General features: G+C 38.7%; 1 protein-coding gene and 1 long non-coding RNA gene across 2 annotated transcripts; both read left to right on the top strand.

Moving 5' to 3' along the window:
• The first annotated feature begins 1,495 nt into the window (after nucleotides 1-1,495).
• On the top strand, nucleotides 1,496-20,892 carry gfra4b (GDNF family receptor alpha 4b). Its single transcript, XM_085365195.1, has 8 exons — nucleotides 1,496-1,499; nucleotides 1,589-1,864; nucleotides 4,116-4,196; nucleotides 10,208-10,553; nucleotides 11,765-11,874; nucleotides 12,674-12,808; nucleotides 18,501-18,661; nucleotides 20,749-20,892. The coding sequence occupies exons 1-8, from the start codon at nucleotides 1,496-1,498 to the stop codon at nucleotides 20,890-20,892; spliced, it is 1,257 nt and encodes a 418-aa protein (XP_085221321.1).
• On the top strand, nucleotides 7,847-8,217 carry LOC146639134 (uncharacterized). Its single transcript, XR_014906894.1, has 3 exons — nucleotides 7,847-7,905; nucleotides 7,991-8,102; nucleotides 8,183-8,217. It is a non-coding gene; the product is annotated as an uncharacterized LOC146639134 (long non-coding RNA).
• Nucleotides 20,893-22,479: the final 1,587 nt, after the last annotated feature.

The following is a 22,479-nucleotide window of genomic DNA, read 5'->3' as shown; positions in this document are numbered from 1 at the left end:
AACATATTCTGAGAAATCTGACAAAAGTGGACAGAATGTTAACACAAACAACAGAGCCCAGTTGGCTGTAGAAGAAAGAAAAAAGCCTTTTGCTTGGAGGTTATTTCACTTTATTCTAAACCTTAATTAAAAGCCTTTCTTCACCAAAGCAACAGATGAATGTGTGTGTGTTCCTCTTAATCAATAATGTTCTTAACATGTTCTGTAAATGACACTCATTGGAGGTTCAAGAACCTCAGCATATTGAATAGAATGAGCTTGAGTCATGCAGTACAACTGTAGGAGTCCAAGCTACTCGGGACAAGGTCTGGCAATGAATTGTTAAGGACATGAATTAGCATCTGTATAGGTCTGCCATTCAAGAGGTTTCCCACAGTAACTGAATAAAATACATGCACATTTAATATGCAGAGACATTATTTTCATATCTTCATCCTTGAAGCTGTTCTCTTCTCAATAAAGCAGCAAATGCTGTAGCCTGCAGGGCCATTTGCAAGGTACTGAATAGTCCAAATACATGTCATCCAGTTATCCACTGAATTTGAACAAACCTATAAAGTAATAGGTTTGTTTTCAGAGTAGGTGTGCTCAGTTCTTCAGTTCGTACTTTTCTGACGTAAAGAGAAACTCTGTGTGAAAGAAATACTGAACCTCAACAAAAAGATCTGATATACTTTATGCAAAACTCTATTTTCCATTTCTGGACACAAAGACGTATTAATTCATGCTTTTAACTATCAAGACTCCTTTTCTCCTCTTTGATGTGTCGACATATCATGTCCATTTCTAGGTTTATATTAAATTATTATAACTCAAAGCTTAAAGTCTTCATCTGTTATATTTAGTCAGGTCTGAAACATGCTGATTCATTAGGTGATTTTAAGTTCAATATCAACCGACTGCTGTCTGGAAATAATCTCTCATCAAACTTCAGCTGGTTTTTTACTATTGTGTCTTCTCTTTTATCATGTGGCCAACTGCATATTGTCCAAAAATGTTCCGCTGCCCTATTTGGCTCATAGACCCAACCATGAGAAGCAAAGCTCATTTTTCTAGGTTTTGGGGAAGTTTTACAAACAAGAAACCACAATGGAATAAAAATTCATAATGGCAAGAGCAAAGAGTGACCTTGTTTGCAGGTGGGGGTTTTCCATCAACAGTTGCAGGGGATTTGTTCACTGTAATTTTGCAGTGGTCATTTTAGGCATTTCTGTTAAAATATTAATGGAAGCTATGGAAACAAACAGAGTAATAGTTATATTTCACTTGGTTTTAGAATGAAATGGTCAATATGTTACCACACAAGCATGAAATATACAAAAGAGAGTAAACTCGTTCATTGTCCTGCTCACCTCAACCATTACATTGGCAGGATTTCACAATAAAATCTCCGGCTGTTTTAAAATTCTGTACTTTTCAGAACACTTTACAATTTATTCAAAGTGTCAATTCTTTCCTTCCCCTTTCTTCTTATGCACTATTGGTCTGCATTAGCATGGGTCTTTTTTTCATCTCATGATCTTACACATTAACTGCTTTTTCCAATCCCCTCATGTTTCTACATTTCTCTCATTTTTTCCTGAAACAGCTCTGTTAGAGGTTGTACATGCCAGTAGAGACTGCTTGGTGGCCGGAGACTCGTGCTCGAGTGATGAGACTTGTAGTCCACGTCTTCGTACTTTGCGCCAGTGTGTGGCAGGCAATGGCAGCATGAAACTGGGCCCGGGCGCCAGGAGCCAGTGTGCCAGTGCAGTGTCTGCTCTGCTGTCCAGTCCTTTACATGGCTGCCAATGTAAACGAGGAATGAAGAAGGAGAAGAACTGTCTAAGCATCTACTGGAGTCTGCACCAGTCTATCATACATGGTATCTAACACTAACACACACACACACACACACACACACACACACACACACACACACACACACTCTCAATCTATCTGAACCAAAATGTGTTTCTCGTTATATGTATACATTTTACAGCGTGTAAACTGGTGGCTTTGCCATTTTGATGGAATAAAATGAAGGTTGGGCGTAACAACCATTTGCCTGTTTGTCAGGTAACATGTTTTTAGCATACATTACCTATGTGGAGCAATGAAATACATTTATGTTTGGAAGCCACCCAGGCTGTGTACATGCCCTTGTTTATAGACCTACGTATGGCCAGAATTTAGTTTCTGTGGCATGAAAGCATATTCTTACCACCTGCAGAAACAATTGGTTCTTGGCTTTTTAAAAACACAACATTATGATGAAGCAAAGAAATAATTAAGAAAATTGTCAAGCATTCAAAGTCATACGTAATTTATAGATAAATTAGCATCCAGACCGGTTAGCTTAGCTTATAGAATATCACTTAAGCACTTCAGCCATTTCATTTTTTTTCTATATTTTTTAAATGTTCTTTTTTTGCTGTTGTTTTTTCGGTTGTCTACCATTCTCAGGCAGAGACAGTGTCTCCCAGGAGGTGGTGATCAGAAGTCACGACTAATGATAATAAACACTGTCAGCATTGATGTATATATGTACATGAGAGTCCATTGATAAATACAAAAGAATGATCAGAATAAAAGAACAGGCTTTGAACAGATTATCTTTGGCTAAAATGGATAGCAGGAATGTATATGTGGCCAGTATGGACTATGTCAGATTAGAGCCTGACCAATACTGTTTGTATGGGTGCATATGCAGATCCAGAGCGTTAAAAAAAAAAAAAAAAAAAAATTAGTAATCATACACCAGCCAATACTCTGCTACCCTCTTGACACCCTATGCCCTCATATGGACCTTACATTTGGTTTTTCTGCACCTTATAATTCATTCTACTCAGTGTTTTATCATTTGTTACATTGTTACTTAAAAAACAACAACAACAATTTACGTTAATGCTTAGTTTCAATACTTAACATATTTGGAATAGCTAGGTGAAATTTAAAATGCGTTGTGAAGCAGAGCTCGGGTCACAGGCTGTTATACCGGATAAACACAGATCATGTTAAAGTTACATTGAAGTAAAGGGAAAATAATGAGATATTTATTAACTTTAAAGCAATGTTTTTGCAACCTAATTGGCAACTTACTACAAAGACACTGCATGACTTTTCACCACCGTCCGCTTTGCTGTGATAGTATCGTATGTGGTGTGGGCAGTGCTGAAAGGTACAGCCAGCAATAAAGTCGAAGGCACTCTGCTGGGTAACCTATGAGAGAGAAATTTTAAATGAAATGCAATTTATCAACATTAGATTCAGTAAAAAGAAAAAACAGACATATTGGATAACATACACACCGATGCTTATTTATCTGTGAAAGGCCAATAGAGGCTCATATATCAGTTGCGCTGTTCATCAAACAACATGGCACAGCAGAAAATCAAAGCAAGAAGCAACAGGCTGAGGAGGATAACAGACAGAGGAGCACTCTCCTACTGAAAGGCTGGTTCCAGTCTTCTCATGGCTCCCCAAGGAATACTTTGTCACTGATAATAGATAGATTCCAGACATTTGTAAATAAAGTGAACTGTTCTCAGTGTCAACCTAAACAATTAATCAAGAATCAGTTATTTTGAGGCACCGTTAAGAATGCAACTAGTGTTCATATTTCATGAAAAGGTCTACAGGAAGTGTGTGGCGGAAAATTAAATTGTGGCCAGAGGCTGTAAGCAAGCCTGTATAAGAGGACTGGATTACTGGGGGATTCCACATGTGGTGTACAATAAAGTATATCATTTGTTATTTATGTTCATAGATGTTATTATACTTACCCCCATTCTATTTTCTGAAAACAAAGAGCACCATGAGTGTTTAAAAATACCGCAATGTCGATATAAATATAGATATGAAACCCTTTTTAGGTTGAGAAATGTTTGGATTATACATGTGGCTACAGAAACGTAAATGCCAGCATTGGCGAGTGGGTTGAAAATAACACAATAACCCTGACAAATGAATAATAAGCTGAGGGAATGTGTGTGTAATTTATGACTGAGTGAACTGGAGTCTCAGTGACTAAATAAAAATGACTACATGCCATTATTTGTGTTTCTTGAGATTTAGATAAACTGTAGTGCCTACTGAAGCCTTTATTCCTAACTGTGTGTTGTTTTTTTCCCCAGGACTCAAGCTGGTGGAGAGTTACCCTTATGAGACAGTGGAGAGGGATTACAACTATGTCCGCTTGGCCTCTATTTCTGCTGGCAAGTTCACCAACCTTCATTAACTTTCACCATATTGTAAACCCCTTTACCCTTTGAAGATGTTTGTGTTCTATTAAGTATACAACATTACGCCAAAGCCTTTTCACTGTAAACATGCCCAATATAAACATTCACATCTCAGACTCAGCTGAAATAACATAATCCATGAACGTCAAAGCATACTAATGGAGGCATTTTTTGATACTACTGTCTTAAAATAAGTGACTATTCCAAATCTGGCCTATGAAAAGAACATACTAGCTTAATATAACACCGAATGACAACAGACTGAACTAAATATCCCTTATCAAATGAGGCAAAGTTTTATTTAAGAACAGCTGAAATCAGGTTTTGATACTGATGTGGTCATTGTTATCAAGAGCCAAAGCCATGTTTTGGCTCTACATTATATGAATCTGCTGGGAATGGGACTGGAACCAACACAACAAAACCAAATTCATAAATAATGAACACAAGTAGCAAATGTTTATGTTAAAAACTGGGACCAAATATTTGGCATTTAGCCCAAAAAAAGAACTAAAAATAAATCAGTTATTAAAATATTGCTGACTTTTCTCCGTTGACATTTCATAAACTGCACCGCTGTCTTCATCTAGTTTGACCAGAGGACCTGCCAGCTTTAAAAAAAAAAAATATGTAAACAAGCTTATCACTCATCTCTGAAGTACACAACTCACAGAGGTCAGCTCACTTCCACATTTCCCAACATAAATCCCAAAGGCTCATTCACAAATTGTCACAAAGTAGCAAAAGCTGCAATCACTGTGCTGCTCATTTCAGTGGCAGATCTACACAGAAATATTTGATATTTGATATATATTTATTAGTTCAGTCGTCATATATTACGAGCAAAAAAAAAAATAACACTCTTCAATAATAATAATAATAATACTAATAAATCACTGAACAGGCTCAGTAGTCCCTATATTTATGCCCCGCCTATATTCTTATCATTAACAAACATCAACAAACAGAATAATGAATTGCACATTTTTATGCACATATTAACATCATTCCACAATTTAATCCCAACAACAGAAATAAATCTTTGTTGAATCTCTTTCTTTGCTTTATTATAATAAAATAGAAAAAAAATCTCTCAAGTCAAACTTAATCTCCCACACTGAGAAAAACCTTCACACGCAGTTTGAGAGTACCTTAGATTTAGCTTGAACTTAATTAGCATTGTTTAAAAAAAAAAAACAAAAACAAAAAAAAAACCCACACACCACAACAACAACAACAACAACAACACATTTCACTTGTTTGCATTTAATTTAAACCAGTTTCATCATATCGAACCTGAGAAACAATGGCTCAGTGTGATCATAATATCCAGACTTGTTAATGACCCCTATTACTCTTTTTTTGTAACATAACTATTGGATTTATTGTTTTGAGGGTCATGCCCCACAGTTCCACACAGTAAGAAAAAACAGGAAGTATAAGTGAACAGTAACTTATATGCAGGGCATTATAATCCAACACATCCTTAGTTAAAAAAACAAACAAACAAAAAACTCCTAATGATTTTGATATATTTTACCTATAATATAATGAAACATGTTATGTTTCATGTTAATTTATAATTAGTCATGACATCTAAAATTTTACCTCAGACTCTTAATTTTAGATGTCAAAACCTTTAATTCAATATTACATTAGTATAACAATAGTGTTCTGATGCAAAAGATAACTTGTTACAATAAGTTTGTGTACCTGTGCTATTGGATGTTACATACGACTGAAGATTTACAGTCACCATGAAATAAGAAATGGAAGATGAGATCTTGTAAAGTAAAAGATAAAAAGTAAGTAGTTAAAAGTCTGATAGTGAAGTATTTTAGCTGTTGACAAGCATTTCAGTCTTGTCTAAAGCAAAGGACATGGCAACTCAGAAATCACTTTGCATTTAATTCAGGTTTTTTTTAAGCACCAAATCAGTAAAACAAATACTCCAAGGCGCTTTATGTCGTAAGTTAAGGACTCTATAATAATACATTAAAATTCTTTACTGTTCTCTGGTAATACCTTATTTAACCTACTTTGTGGAGGTGTGGGTAAATACATGTAAACGTTCTGGTGTACATTCTGCAGAAAAGTAACAAGAATTGCACGTCTTACTGGGTTTTGTGAAAGCACAATTTTTCTTTTCTTACTGTCATGTTTAAATTCTGCGACCCTGTGGAATTCAAATTAGAAAAAAAGGAACAATTGAGTGTTCATAATTTTTCTGTTGGGCTGGGGGACGGGGTACAATTTAAAAGGCAAATTAAATTCAAAGATTCACAATATTCAGATTAAAGGAGCGCATCTCAGTTATGATAGGGCCAGAGGCAGGGTAGACCCTGGACAGTTCTCCAGTCTGTCACAGGGCTAACAGAGTGACAGACAACCATTCACACACTCATTCATATCTATGAGCAATTTAGACAGACCAGTTAACCTAACCCTACTAGCTGCATGTCTTTGGACTGCAAAGGGGAGAATCCAGACAAACACAGAGAAACATTCAAACCTCACACAGAAAGGCCCTGGCTCGATTCGCACCTTCAGGACCTTCTGATGTGAGGCAATAGTGCTAACCACTGCGCTCTACCAAATATGAAACACTTTAAAAAAAAAAAAAAAATTTTCTCCAGTATAAGGTCATAGAGGGGTGTTAAATATGTTAAGAGTTGAAATAAAGCAATCAACCAATCATTCAAAATTATGACATTGTGCTATGTTCAAAGCACTGAAGGCCAGACTCTTCGTCTGATGCTCCTTTTGTTTTTCTGATAGTCAAAAACAAGTCCCCCATTTTTTGTTTACACACACACACTTCCTCCTTAAACCTGGGCCCTGTTTCAGGAAGCCGGTTTAGTGGAAAAACTGAGTAAGTATACCCTGAGTTAACGAAAACTCTGGGTTTTCGGTTTCACAAAGCGAGTTCAGCTGCAGCCTGAGTGAGTCACTATGACGACACACTCCGTGAAGCTAACCTGCCCCCTAGCAGGTTTACTACAACTAACCCTGACTGTCTCCGCCCCTTTGTCGGAAACCTGACAGTAGGAAGTGTCAGACATGGCGTGCTCCTTCCTTGAAGAGCCAGTAGATCGTGAAGCCCAAATTCTCCGCAGAGCTCTCCGCCGGGAGAGAGTGATCAGAGCGCGTTTGGACATTTTATCATTTCCTGATGATTTTCTGTGTGAACGTCACCGTTTCTCAGCACAATCTATAATTTATTTGGATAACATCCTCAGGCCATATATTACGCATGTGACACATCGCGGACATGCTCTCAGTTCATTACATATTATTTGTATTGCACTTCGGTTTTTTGCAAACGGGAGCTTTCTGTATAATATTGGTGACGCTGAACACGTTTCCAAGGCTACTGTCTGTCGGGCAGTCAGGAATGTTACAGTTGCACTGAAACGTCTCCTGTACTCGTCTGTGGTGTTCCCCGGTCATAGACCCACAAGATTTATCAAAGAGGGATGCCACAAAATTGCAGGTAGCAGGATGACCAAAACTTAATGTATGATGTGGTGATACTTGAACTACTACTTAAATTTTACATTTATTTTCACGGTTCCCAGGCATGATTGGCTGTATAGATGGCACTCACATTCCAATCATTGCTCCTTCAGTAAATGAAGGAGACTATGTGAACAGGAAGTCTTTCCACAGCATTAATGTACAGGTACATAGTTCCCTGTAGCATGTCAAACTAACAAATTATTTCATTATAGTAATGGATGCTAATTTGTGTTCTCTGCACTGTGAAGATCATATGTGATGCTGCCAACATTATCACAAATGTGGAAGCCAAGTGGCCAGGCTCTGTCCATGACTCACAAATATTCCGTGAATGTACACTGAGCACAAAATTTGGACATGGTGAGTTGAGAATACTGTAAAATATATAAAGACCAATTGCTTCAGGGACATTTGAACTGAAGTGTATCCTTCTGTCTTAGGAGAGTTCACTGGCTACTTGCTTGGTGATAGGGGGTATCCATGTTTACCCTATTTGTTTACCCCTTACCCTGACCCTGAACCGGGCCCACAGCAGCGATATAATCTGGCTAATTGCAGGGCAAGAGCCAGAATTGAAATGACTATCGGAATGCTTAAGGCCCGGTTCCAGTGCCTGCAAAGACTCAGGGTCACCCCAGAAAGGGCATGTGACATTATTGTGGCATGTGTGATTCTTCACAACATTGCCACAATTAGAGGAGAACACTGTCCTTCTGAACCAAACATCAGCAGTGATCCAAACCATGAACATCCTGACCCTCGCACGGACATACAAGATGGAAGAGCAGTCAGAGACACCATATGTCACAATCATTTCTTTTGACCCATCACCTCAACATGTTGAAAGACGAAAAAACAGATTTTTTGTTCAACTGGCTTTATTGGTCGCCTGTATTTCCTGTACACAAAGTATTAAAAGATGTAAACCTCATAAAGTGTCTGTTGCTTCCTCCTCTGTAACAGCTGTCAATGTTTCTTCATTATTTTCCTGTAGTAAAGAAATAAACAACATTGCTGTTCTACTGTAAACTCATATAATCTGTGGAGTATTACTCACAACTGCATGTTGGTCTGGCTCAACAGGAGGCTGCACCAGATGCAGTACACCACCACCATCAACTGATAGAATATGAGGTTTATACAGGTCACTTATAACTTACAAGGGACCAAATGGCAATTAACAAACATACCAATCACCTTACACTTCATTGTCATTATGCTCTCAAAGACAACCAAGACTGAGGGAAGGCAAAATCAGTAGGAAAATAACTTCACTACAAAATAATCCATTATGGTAAAGAGTTTATCAAATGAATGTGTCGCACTGCAAAGGTGACTGTGAAGAAAGGATGTATGCACATCATGTATTATTTTGAATTTACCCCCTATGTAGGCACTTGTGTCTTGCGGGGTTATTGCCTCAGAGGATGTCCCCGCAGAGATGCCTTCAGCCACAGGGCGCCCACTGTTTTGGCTGAGGGCCAACTGCTCAGCCTCTGTGAGTGGTGGTGGTGGAGGACCCCCACCTGTTTTTCGGGCCTCCGCTTTTTTTCTGTTGGCTATAACGGGTCACATTTGAGCATACAGAGTAAGCAAATATGTACTTGTAATGTGCTCAGATAATTTCAATAAGTGCTTACAGAAAGAAAATTAATGTAGCCTCTAACTGCAATTGATTTACATGGGACAAACAGACCAAGCACTATGGCTCATAATACAATTACACCTTACCTGTTTGGACTATATTTTTATATTTCATTTTTACTTGCTGCCAGGAACGTTTGGGGCCTGTTGGGTTGCACCTGCGCTCACATCACGTCACAAAATAAAATGTATAAAATAACAAATAAAATAACATATGATAAAATAACGTGTTAAATGGGTGGAAATCCCTAGATCAATGTTTATATTAACACTCAGGCATTGACTCTGTCGGCTTTGTTTTGCCATGCATGCTTTTGCAGCTGAGGCTGTGTTACTTTTTTCCGCGGAATTTGCATGTTATCGGCATATGCTGCCATCAGAATTTCTGCCTCAAGCGCTGTGAAATACATTGACCGCGCCCTCTTTCCCTCCGTCTCCATGGTGACTCGCTTAATCTGTGCTCCGCTTATCAGGGCTTTATGCATCCTCATCCGCGCGCTTAACTTGGGGTTGACGCAACTCCGCGTTGATTGAACTAATTGTTATCAGCCTTTCTGAAACCGAATATTCCGAGTTGGACAGTTCGGGGTTACTCAACCCTGCGTATCGTTTTTCACTCTGAGTTTTCTAAACCGGCTTCCTGAAACAGGGCCCTGATGTTCAATTCCAAACTCCTTATCTGATGTTTTAACAACAGGAGATTACATCTCATCAGGATGAATTGGTAAACTAGTACATGCTTATGTTCTCATTCACATACACACAAAACCTCTATTAGTTTTCTGTTGAAACCTTGTCACTAACCTTTATTCCGTCCACAGACTCTGATGTTGGCATGACAACTGTGAATCGCTGCCTGGATGCAGCCAAGGCTTGCAATGTGGACGACTTGTGCCAGAAGCTCCGCACAGAATATGTCTCGGCTTGTATCAAACCCACTGCCAAGTCAGGCCTGTGCAACCGGCCCAAATGCAATAAGGCCTTGCGCAGGTTCTTTGACCGTGTTCCTGCTGATTATACACATGAGCTGCTCTTCTGCCCATGTACGGACACAGCCTGTGCAGAGCGTCGAAGGCAGACCATTGTGCCCAGCTGCTCGTATGAAACGGTGGATAAACCCAACTGCATTGCACAGATGAGGATCTGCAAAGCTGACTATGTGTGCAGGTAGGAACAGAAGTAAATACGTAATAATAGACTAATAACAGACTCCACTTGGCAAATGTATGCATCAAAACATAGAGGTTTGCTTGCATCCGTAAATTATTTATATAATATCAACATGTTATTGGTTTCTCCTTACAAATATAATTTTTCAACAGTTTTTGGGAAATAAATAACCAGCAGATATAATCAGACACCTCCCCAGTGAGGTCACGGTTGTACTTCTTGTTCTGCTTTGGAGCCAAAACCAGTTTTTCACCTGCTACAGGTTCTGGCTAGAGGGTAATTCAAGCCTGAAGTAAATTTTCCAGGGCAGAACAAGACTAACATCACCAGCTACTGAAGTTAGAGTTTCTCTCTGGAGAAGGTAGCTGGTGAGAAAGCAGGAAACGGAAAGGACTGAACAGCAAAAACGACTCTTTCAAAGTAAGAGCGAGGGTATTACCAACTAGTTAATCAATTGCAGATGGCATTTTCTCCCAGAAGAAGAAAAAAATAAAAGTTTCTAAATGCAGCCTTCTTCAGCAACCTGCATGAGTAAAAGTTTTTTGTTGGAAAGCATTTATCACTATGCATCTTATTTTGATACAGCAACACACGGCACTAAGATAATTGTTTACTCCAGCTTTGATATTGCTAAATACTCTAGTTTCTCTTGTTTTTCTTGGATATAGATTTTACTTGTATTCTCCATACATATTTAGGCCAGTGCTGTTCAATCGTATGGCTCTTTGAAACTAAATAAACAGCCACTCAATCAACAAAATGGCCTGCTGTTTTACCCTAAAGCTTTGTACCACCAGTGGTTAGAACACCCCAGAGAGCCTGTTGGAATAACACATTAAATATTTAGCACAGATAAAGAGCCAGATGGATCAGAGTTATCACTCATTGCTATCTCTGGTCATGGCCATTATTTTTCCACAGCCCCATTAGACTCAGAGGGCTTTACTAATGATCCCAGGTCTGGGGAATGAAATATATTACTCTTTCTATCACTTTCACATTACAGCTCAGTGCTTTCACTCTTCACCATGGCCTGCAATATTTCTTTAATGTTGGAGCAGCAAACTCTTAATTAAATGACTGAGTTATAACTTAAGTTACTTAGAGTAAGAAATGATATGTAAAAATGAAATCAGCAAACCTTTTAGATAAAAATGTAGAGTTCTGTTGTGTTCTTCCTAACTAGTATGCATTTTGTGTTTTTATAGGTCTCGTCTGGCACAGTTTCAGTATGACTGTGAACCGTCCAAAACATCTGCCAGTGGCTGCAAGCAAGAGAACTATGGAGCCTGCCTCCTTGCCTACACAGGGCTTATAGGTATGTGAACATCTGGAATGTAACACGGAGAGCGAAAACACACAGTCGAAAACATAAAATCACCACCTGTAGGAGGAAAAAGACAGTATGTAAGTGACGCTGTGTGGCATATGTTGGGAGAGAGAAGGAAAGAGAAAACTGTGCAGCCTTAAATGCACCGGAATGAGCAAAAGCTAGCTAGAAGCTAAATTAATAAATACAGAACAGGTTAAGATTGAGTGGGAGAACGAAAAGACAAAGTTCAGCTTGGTATAAGATGGTATAAGTATAAATATCTCTCATTGCAGAAAAGACTGAAGCTCTTTATGCAGAGTGAGGTTTAATCTGTTTTATAACAGGTGGCAAAAGAAAAAGAGCAGGTAGAGCAGACATTTCTTTTCCATGCACTGGAAAGAGGAGCTAACCTAATGCATTTCAAGAATCTCAAATGGTGCCCCTCAGCACAAACACACACTTGGCGTTTTCATTCTTGTCTTGTATTTATTAAAGTACTTGAAATCCCACCAACACTATGTTGGGGGGCGCGGGGGGAACAGAAAACAATCTCAATGCCAGAGACTTCTGTGACCTAAAAAAGAGAAAATTGGAGCATTTTTCAGCATCACTCTATTATATAATATGACTGCAGCTAATCTAACCTGTGGTGTTATAATATTACCATGCTTTTACATCAGGTCAGTGTATAGGGAATGCAGAGTCCATTAAGGCTTCAGAAAATAATGCATCATGATTACAGTGTAACAACTCAAAAGCAATGCGCATTTAATATTGATTGACGGCTGGCGCTGTCTCTCTGCAGGAAGTACAATAACTCCCAACTATGTTGACAACTCCACGTCCAGCGTAGCCCCATGGTGCTCATGCTCAGCCAGTGGGAGCCAGAGAGAAGAGTGTGAGAATTTCCTGGGATATTTCACAGACAACATCTGTCTCAGTGAGTGCTACCTTTTTACTCTAATGTCAACAAAGTAGTGCACAGACTCAGGTTTTTGTTGTAGGATTGTGTTCATTTAGAGATATTTGGGAATAAATCATTAGACTATGCTGTTGGCAGCCTGTTTAACTGGTGATATGTGGTTCAAAAGAAAGGGTTAATGCGCCTTTTTTGTAAGTTTTGGTTTATAGATTAACCCTTGCCTGTGTAATGTCAATATTTTTGTTACTCTGCCAACATTTGTGTTATTAAATCAATACAACCACAACCATCCATCCATTCTCTTCCGCTTATCCATGTCAGGGACTTGCTGGCGCTGAAGCATTTCCCAGCCGCCACGTGGCGAGACGCGGGGTACAACCATAGCAGTTTATGGATGTTTACTTTTTCTCAATGGCAAGCATTGGAGACCACATGTATGGTTAATATTTAGAATTTACCGCTGTTAAAACACACGTATGTACAGAAGTGATACTCGTGACAAAATGTAATGAAAAAAGAAAAATCAATCATAATCAAGATATACTGTAGGCAGAAAGAAATATGTTTATCTTGAACAAATATAAATGAAGGAAGGTTTTCTGGTAACTAACTGTTTACTTCTGTGAAACTGACTAGATTATTGCCACTCTGGAAAACAAATAGCCCGTGTCTGCTGATCTATATGACACATGAGGGACTATTTTGCTGTGTCTTGCATATGTATTTCCTACACTTGATGAAAGTATACTGTGACTGCCTGCCCATTTTGTTTTGTCACACATTGCAGCTCTTATATATTTGTTGTCACTGGATCTAGAACAGAATTTAGAACAGGGAACATTTCTTGATGAATTTTAGTGGCATCTGGGATGAAAAGTTCTTAATCAGATTTGAGGTCCTGGTCATGGTTGCACCATGCTGGCAGTTCTGCGGGGTCGCTCATTCCTTGGGGAAGAAGGCCAATCAATTTCAACAGTTTTCTCTCCTTGCTGGTGTTGGGCTTGTTCTCGGCATAAATTATGGTCAAGCTCATCCTTGTCATATGCATTGCTATACCTTAAACCAGGGGTGCCCAATCCCGGTCCTCGAGAGCTACCGTCCTGCAGCTTTTAGATGCATCCTTGTTCCCACACACCCGAATCAAATGAATGGCTTGTTATCAGGCCTTTGCCAAACATGATGGCATGCTGGAGAGGTAATCAAACCATTTGATTCAGCTGTGTTGGAGTAGGGATGCATCTAAAAGCTGCAGGATAGTAGCTCTCGAGGACTGGGATTGGGCAGCCCTGCCTTAAACGGTTGAGCACAGGGGTGTAATTTCCAGGGGGGTTAGGGGGGTTATGACCCCTCCAATATAACTCCCTCAATAAAATTATGAATTATTTTGCATAAATAGGCTGTTGATTTTCTTTCCTAATTTCAGGTATTACCAGCAAAATAGTTGCATGTTTAATCATCTGGCAATTTACCCAGATTGTTACACCCCGGCCTAGGCAACCGGCGTGCAACACAGGGAAAATAAAAATAAAGGAAAAAAACAAAACAAAAAAAACTACTACGGGTCTCCACAAAAAAATCCCAAAACGAAAGTATCGACAACTATTTACATCAAAGCAAACTGAGACATTTATTTACATCAAAACACCAAACTATTTACAACCAGGGGGGAAGATCGCCAACCTGACAAACTGAAACACAGGGCTTAAATACATAGAGGGAGCAATCAGGGAATGGACAACAGGAGGGAAACACAGCTGGGGCAAATCAGAACTGACGAGACAAGGAAGAGTAAACTGAACACACTGAGATAAGACAGACTTTCAGAGTAAAGCAGGAAACACATAACAGTCACGCCTAAAACAAAACACTGACAACATCGAATCGTAACAAGATTTATTTATTTATTTAGACAGAGAGTTTGACTCTGCCCCAGACCATTTCCTATGGGTTACCCCCCACACACATACACTCCTTCCCCACCCTTCTAACTAGAGTTTACACTGTCCTATCCAATAAAAGCAAAAGGCCTTGCATTCATTATCTTCCAAATTCGCCTCTCTTCTACAATTTCTGAGTTCAAAATCTTTTCACTGTCTTGATGGATACACAGTAACACAGGCGAAGTGCTGCGTTCCACCACTGACTTGCAGTCGATTTGAGTAGTTCCCAAAAAAGAGGGTAAAGTGTGCAGGATGTACAGGATGACAGGTGTAAGTGCATGAAATGTAACACCGTTGGGAACTTGTGCAGGAAAATCAGGAGCAAAGATGAAAATGGACATGCATGCAGGTACACATACACAAACAAATACACCCTGCTCCATCCACCCACTCAGTGTTTACAGAATGAAGTTAGGGGTTAAACTTCAGGGAGACTTACTGGGGATATTAACAATTTTGCTCATTTATATTTCATATTATATTCACTATATAGTACATTACTTTATGTGAAATTGAACTGCATCTGGCACAGGTAAAAAGACAGAGCCTGCAACTGTAGAGATGAAACAAATCCTGTTTTCCCAAATTGCTGGCTCGCTCTGATTTCTGTGGTTTCACATCCTTCCACTTAACTCCTGGTTGAGCAGTGTAATTTCATTTGTAAGATAAAACAGAAAAAATGAATTTTGTAATCAGTATAATTTTCACTGATAACCTGTAATACAGGACATTCAAGGGGCTTGATATGAAAACCAAATTAAGCTCCATGGCAGGCATAATGATAGGATGGAGCTGTTGGGATTCAGTGAGAAAAATGTTTTCCAGCATACTTCATCACTGGCACAGAGAGAGATGTGTTTAAATCAAGGGTCTCTTTGTAAAATTCAGAGTGTGCTCTTTCTCACTCCCTCTGGTTCATTCTTTCATTTATGAATGAAACAAAACACTTTTTTAAATGTTGCACGATCATTTGCACTTTATGTGGTTTCTTGGTAATTCCAAGCAACCCTGTAATTATTAGCCTATTTAAAACTTATCATATCTTATTTAAAGAACTGATGGAAAATAAATGCTGTTGAAGATTTTGGAAATTTTTTAATTCCCCAGGTGTGTTAAAGTGATCAAAAAAGAGATAAATGTGCAAAAGCACTGTCTACTGACCAATCAGTGCTCAGGAAAATAATCACACCATTCTTGGAAGATCCCTCAGACCTTGGTGGGTAGGTAGAAAGACGCTTTTCTTTGCAAGCTCCTTTGACTACAATGACCTGGATGACTGAGAACCTTCACAGACATAAGATATCAAGGTCTAAAGAACAATAACATTACTTTAAAATTTCTAGTAGCCCAAGAGAAACAAACAAACAAACAAAAAAAGGGATAAAAATTGTGTCTAAGAATTTGTTTCTTGCTCACCTCTGAAAGAAAAAAAAGAGTTTAGAAAAGGAGTGGGCAATTAATTTTCTCAAGGGGCCACATGAGAAATTGGGACTGCCCCGTGTGTCTTATGGAAGCTCTGGAAAACTAATAGTCCTTTCCTGCTTTAGATACTTGTAAAAACCTCTTTCTTAAAGAGAATCTTAAAGATTCTTTAAAGATCTGATTGATATCTGATCTTTAAAACAGAGCACCTATTTGTACTATACTATCTATACTATCAAATTAGCAAGTATAGGCTGCATTTGAACTTTGGTTTTATGTTTATTCTTTTAACTTATTCTTCATTGTTAATTTAAAGGTATTTTACACACATCTGTACATGCATTTAATCTGCCAGGTTCTCCTGTTATTTAAGAGGGAAACAATGCTGATACGTTTGTTGACTTACGTAGTGAGCATTTTGTTGTTTACCTTTATAAGATAACATAGGCCAAACTTTATTTTTATAGTGTTGCTAACCAAAGTGCTTGAAGCTGTTAAACTAAAGTACACTGACACACTCTTTGATTATCTGTAGCCATGTAACAAGGATGCTACAGCTTTCCTTGCAGAACTTGCTGATATTTGTTGAAATGTCTATATACAGGGAGTGCAGAATTATTAGGCAAATGAGTATTTTGTCCACATCATCCTCTTCATGCATGTTGTCTTACTCCAAGCTGTATAGGCTCGAAAGCCTACTACCAATTAAGCATATTAGGTGATGTGCATCTCTGTAATGAGAAGGGGTGTGGTCTAATGACATCAACACCCTATATCAGGTGTGCATAATTATTAGGCAACGTCCTTTCCTTTGGCAAAATGGGTCAAAAGAAGGACTTGACAGGCTCAGAAATGTCAAGAATAGTGAGATATCTTGCAGAGGGATGCAACATAGTCAACAGGGTCGCAAGAAGCGTGTGGAAAAACCAAGGCGCAAAATAACTGCCCATGAACTGAGAAAAGTCAAGCGTGCAGCTGCCAAGATGCCACTTGCCACCAGTTTGGCCATATTTCAGAGCTGCAACATCACTGGAGTGCCCAAAAGCACAAGGTGTGCAATACTCAGAGACATGGCCAAGGTAAGAAAGGCTGAAAGACGACCACCACTGAACAAGACACACAAGCTGAAACGTCAAGACTGGGCCAAGAAACAGGAAGAAGTCTGCATCCTTCAAGAAAAACATGATTTTCATGCAGGACAATGCTCCATCACACGCGTCCAAGTACTCCACAGCGTGGCTGGCAAGAAAGGGTATAAAAGAGAAAAACTAATGACATGGCCTCCTTGTTCACCTGATCTGAACCCCATTGAGAACCTGTGGTCCATCATCAAATGTGAGATTTACAAGGAGGGAAAACAGTACACCTCTCTGAACAGTGTCTGGGAGGCTGTGGTTGCTGCTGCACACAATGTTGATGGTGAACAGATCAAAACACTGACAGAATCCATGGATGGCAGGCTTTTGAGTGTCCTTGCAAAGAAAGGTGGCTATATTGGTCGCTGATTTGTTTTTGTTTTGTTTTTGAATGTCAGAAATGTATATTTCTGACATAGCTAAAACTAAAATAGCTACAACTAAAAACAAACTAAAAACTACTTCCAAAAACATTCAGCTTTGATATTAATGAGTTTTTTGGGTTCATTGAGAACATGGTTGTTGTTCAATAATAACATTATTCCTCAAAAATACAACTTGCCTAATAATTCTGCACTCCCTGTATATAATGCTTTTTTAAACTGTAACTCTCAGACACTCTCAGCTGACACAACATAAATTAGTCACCATTGCCATACATGTATTTGCATTATGTCTTTCTCTAGTCTCTTTGTTTTCCATGCAAATTTTTAAACTTCCTCTCTTTCCTTCATATTTTTATGACCTCTGCTCTGGAGTGTGAATAATGAATGTCCTTATTACTGACCCTGGCAAGCATATATCTATCACAGAACCTGTACACATTGAGAATATCTTTGGTATGTGTAGCGAGGTGAATCTTTGGCCAGTCTTTCCTCGGGCCCCCTGCCTAGAAAAGATACAGAGACGTCTCACAGTTATTTGGCCAGTGCAAACGGTCTAAGTGTTAATGAGGTCGATGTGGAGAGGCAGGTGCAGTTTGGATGCTTGAAGAGAATACTGAGTATTTTCGCCTTTCTTTTTTCCTTTTCTCCTATGCTGTCCAAATCCAAACTGGCCTTGGCCTAGGAGAACCTCTTATGCAAGATTTACAACGCAGAACAGGAGGCATCTGTCATGACTGAATAAGACATGAATGTAACTCAATGAAAACACCAAGGTGCTGCTGCTGAGGAATAGTAACGTTTTTTACTGCTATATCTAATGTTTCAGGTAATGCGTTCATGATGTTTGGAAGGGAATCAGACCAACAGCCGACTCACAGCCAGTACAGCACAACCAGCCAAGGCAGAAGAGAAAACAGCAGCACCACCTCTCCACCCGGAACCATAGAAACTATGAGGAACATTCTGGATACAATAATACCAACACAGGTGTGCAGTTTTCTCGTCATTCTTTTCTTGCATCTCTACAAAATCCCACGTTTAGAAGTGAACCATTTCTGACAAAACAACTTTCTCAGATGTGCAACATTGTAGGCTTCTGAAATTATTTTGTACAGGACTGAGACAACGACAGTGAGATTTGTTGCTGTCTGTGTTATTGTTTCAGCTGCTCATTTTCCGTATTCCAAATGGAATTTGTCTGATGAAAATGACATAAATCGTGTTAATATGACCATTTTTTTAAGGTATAAACATTTGAATTCACCTCCAAAAGTTGATTCTGTTCATCAGTATTCGTCACTCATCAGTCTGAAGCCATCACTTGGATGAGTGACGAAACGTTTCTCCCACTGAAAACGCTTCGTCCAGATGAACAGGATCAACTTTTGGAGTTTTACTTACCTGGATGATTGAACATGCATCAAGACATTTGAATTCACCCTTATATAGGACCATCATGGGACACTTTTATAACTAATACTGCTGCTAATACTTGCATTAGGCAACACAATACTAGCCAGATAATACCCTAACCAAGCTGACATGGGGTGCTGATTAGGAAGTCTCGAAATAAGGTTTACCTTTTTGTTAATTCATTTCAGTGCAAATAAATATGTAGTGCATTTTAACTTCTGCATACACATACAGCACAATAGCAAGTTCACTCTCTTTATTCAGAATGAAAAGTATAAAAAATACTGTTTTCATTGCCAAGTGATGATCTGTGGCGCCTAGGTTAAATTTTATTCATAAAAATGTAAGTTGCACACATAAATATTCAATGGACCACTGCAGCTAGTCTTTGGCACATCCATGTGCACCAGGCTATGCATGTTCAAGGTCCAATGTAGCACTGCAGCCAGCCATTTTTCTTGGGGAGGACATTAAGTATAATACATTACAATATAATATATTACATTTTTGACTATGATCACCTAATCTGACACAGAAACCATTTCAAAACGCGATTGTGTGTGTGAGGGTCTTCTCACTGCATTTCAGCAGTGGAAGCAGCTCTTGCTTCCACTTTAGCTTTACTTCAGTCCTCACGGTCAACCACAAGCAAAGCTAAATTGTCCTTTTTATTACTTTTGTGAATATAGCCACATTACAAATCCCTAAACAGGTACAATAATAGATTCTAGTTATAGAAAGATTTTTGTACTTATGTACCATTAAGCTCTACATTTTTGCTCACTTGTCTTTAGGCTGAATCCTTTTCTCCCTTTCTCTATGTAAAAGCAAAGTTTAAAAGTATCATTAAGTTTGTCCTGTGATTATTGGTAGCAGCAGGAGAGAATGGCCTGGTACTTACAGCGTGTCTGTTTGAGCACTCAGACTGCTTTCTTACTACAAGTCTCATTTAGCCACACAGTTATGCAGCACTTTTATCTACGCCTTGCGCACACACACACACACACCACTGTCTGTAGGAGAGTCCCAGCTGATAGGGTTTTTCACGGTGCAGCTTTAAACACATTTTTCACCCAAGTTGCTGCCTGTATTTGCATTGGGAAGTGCAAATTTGGGCTACATTGCTTCACTGCATAGCTTTTGTATACAATGATGATAACTAAAAACTTTACTTTGAGTGTCTTGTTGTGAAATAAGAAAATAAATATGTAAAAATTCAATGGGAGTGGAACAAGATGGATTTAAGTTAAAGTGGTTACTGAATAGTTTATATTGAGATGTACTTTAGGTAGAGATGTAGTACAGAAGCTGCAGAAGACTGCTGAATAGCAGGTTCCAATACAGACTAGACCAGGAGGTGGGGGGAAACAATCAAATGAGCACATCAGGTATGAACCACATTCTTTGAAATGTTTGTGTAGCTCCCACAAAGTCCAAGTATTTTAATTTTACTGAAAATGAAAAGAGAAATTTCAAAGGTGAAAGAGATAAATTTGTATTTGACAAGAGATGACACAAGGACATTAATTCATATCTGTGTTTGGCACCTAATCACTAATCTGCTTTTATATGAGCAGTAATGACACATGAAACTCAAAGTGTTTACAACAATTAAAGAGATTGGAAGTCATGAAAAGACTAACTTCCCTGTCTCTTTCCAGGTCTTGGGAAATGAATTACTGGTGGGCCACTCCACCATGTCATCTAACAGTCTCCTAAACGCTGCCTCACCTCACAGTCTAATGCTTCAAGCTGCCTTCAGCCTTCTGTTGCTACTCCTTCAAATCCTTATCAATGAACGCTAAAGAGCACAGGGGGCATGCCAAGGATTCTCCTAGTACCAAGCAAATGGGAGCACCTGTGCAGTTCAGAGGAAGTGGACCCTCTAAATTTGTACAGCGATTCTGTTCTTCTATTTTTCTCTCTAAATAGTCCGGTTCCACCTGTCAGAGTTCTCATTCTGAGTGTGGGAGCCTTTGACAGACAGATGCCTGTCTGTGCATTTGTATATTATTGTGATCAAGCTGAGATGAAGTCAAGGTGCTGCTTCTGTGGACTAGCTAAGTTTTCAGCTCTCTGTGTATCTCTATTCAGTTATAATATAACAAATGTGTATGATATTTAGACATGAAGTATGTACTGTGAAGATTTGTATTACAAACAGAGGCTCTTGTTTAAATATGGTTCTGAAAAATGACTGGAGCAAACTTTGTATGTGCTCTGTGGATAAAGTGTTCAGAAAGCTGCTGTCTCTTCAACTGAGTGAAAGAGGACCATTATACCTGACCAATACTGGAACTGTCGAGCGACCAAGAGACAACAGAGCTGCATTTCACTCAGACATCCTGGACTAATGCACTGATTCCAAAAATGTCTAGCACAACTATCAAGAAGAGATGTGGCGAGAACATAAGAAAAACCTTGACATCATCATCATCTTTTCCATTGAAACTGTCCCTTTCTCAAACTCCCCAACAACATTTCACTTTTTATCGCTAAAACCTCAGAAGCTGTTGATAGAAAATAGAAGTCCTTGGTCTTTATCAGCGAAGGTGACTTCTGGGACTTGAAAGGAAATAACCAGAGAAGCTGAGACTCTTTATCTGTAGCTGCTGTGCTTTGTGTTTGTGAGTGCAATGGCCCTTTGTTTCTCATTGTGTAAGTGACCATTTCTATACAGCGCTCTGAATTTTTGTGCCGGAGAACAAAGGGAATGGTTTTACTTATTGAGGTGTCACCTACACCAGTAGGGAGCCTGTTAGAGATTTGACAGTAATGAATGATTCAGTATTTCCTGTCTGGGAACATGCCAACCAGAGGAGTAGCAAATAAAAGTTCTCCGATCATTATGAATACATTTTGCTATTATTCAACCTTTTCTAATTAAATTAGCAATGTTTAGTGCTGTTGAAGTTAACACTATTAGGTTACAATTTCACTCCATATTTTTTACACTCACCAGAGTTTGAGAACCACTGACAGCTAAACTAACAGTCATAAAACCTATGAGGTACTATCAAGTGATTATTTGAAGTAAGAATATAACAGGATTTACATAATAATTCAGCCCTTTTGACAAAGTCTGATCTGTCTTAAGCCGATAAATTGCTTCATATTGGAGATGCGCTTATATCTTGCTTCGAATTCCTTAACGGCTATTTGAAACTAATTTTAAAGGCATTCAATATATTAATTATACATACTTAAATAAGTTAATTATTTGAAAACTGTATTGATTTTTGCTGCACTTACTAGCTATTACCAACAGTAGATACAACTAGTGCTACATGTTACTGCCAAAGACTAAATAAGACAATACAAAATTCACTAATTTACTATACCATCATAGCTGAACATGTTGCAAAACATATTTTTTTTAAAGGAAAGCCCTT

Source organism: Diplotaxodon limnothrissa, linkage group LG2, assembly GCF_057381915.1.
Source record: "Diplotaxodon limnothrissa isolate DT_005_m linkage group LG2, D_limnothrissa_male_GT1.1, whole genome shotgun sequence".
Lineage (NCBI taxonomy): Eukaryota > Metazoa > Chordata > Actinopteri > Cichliformes > Cichlidae > Diplotaxodon > Diplotaxodon limnothrissa.
Note: the sequence above shows the minus strand (reverse complement) of the source record. Positions and strands in the feature narration are given on the sequence as shown.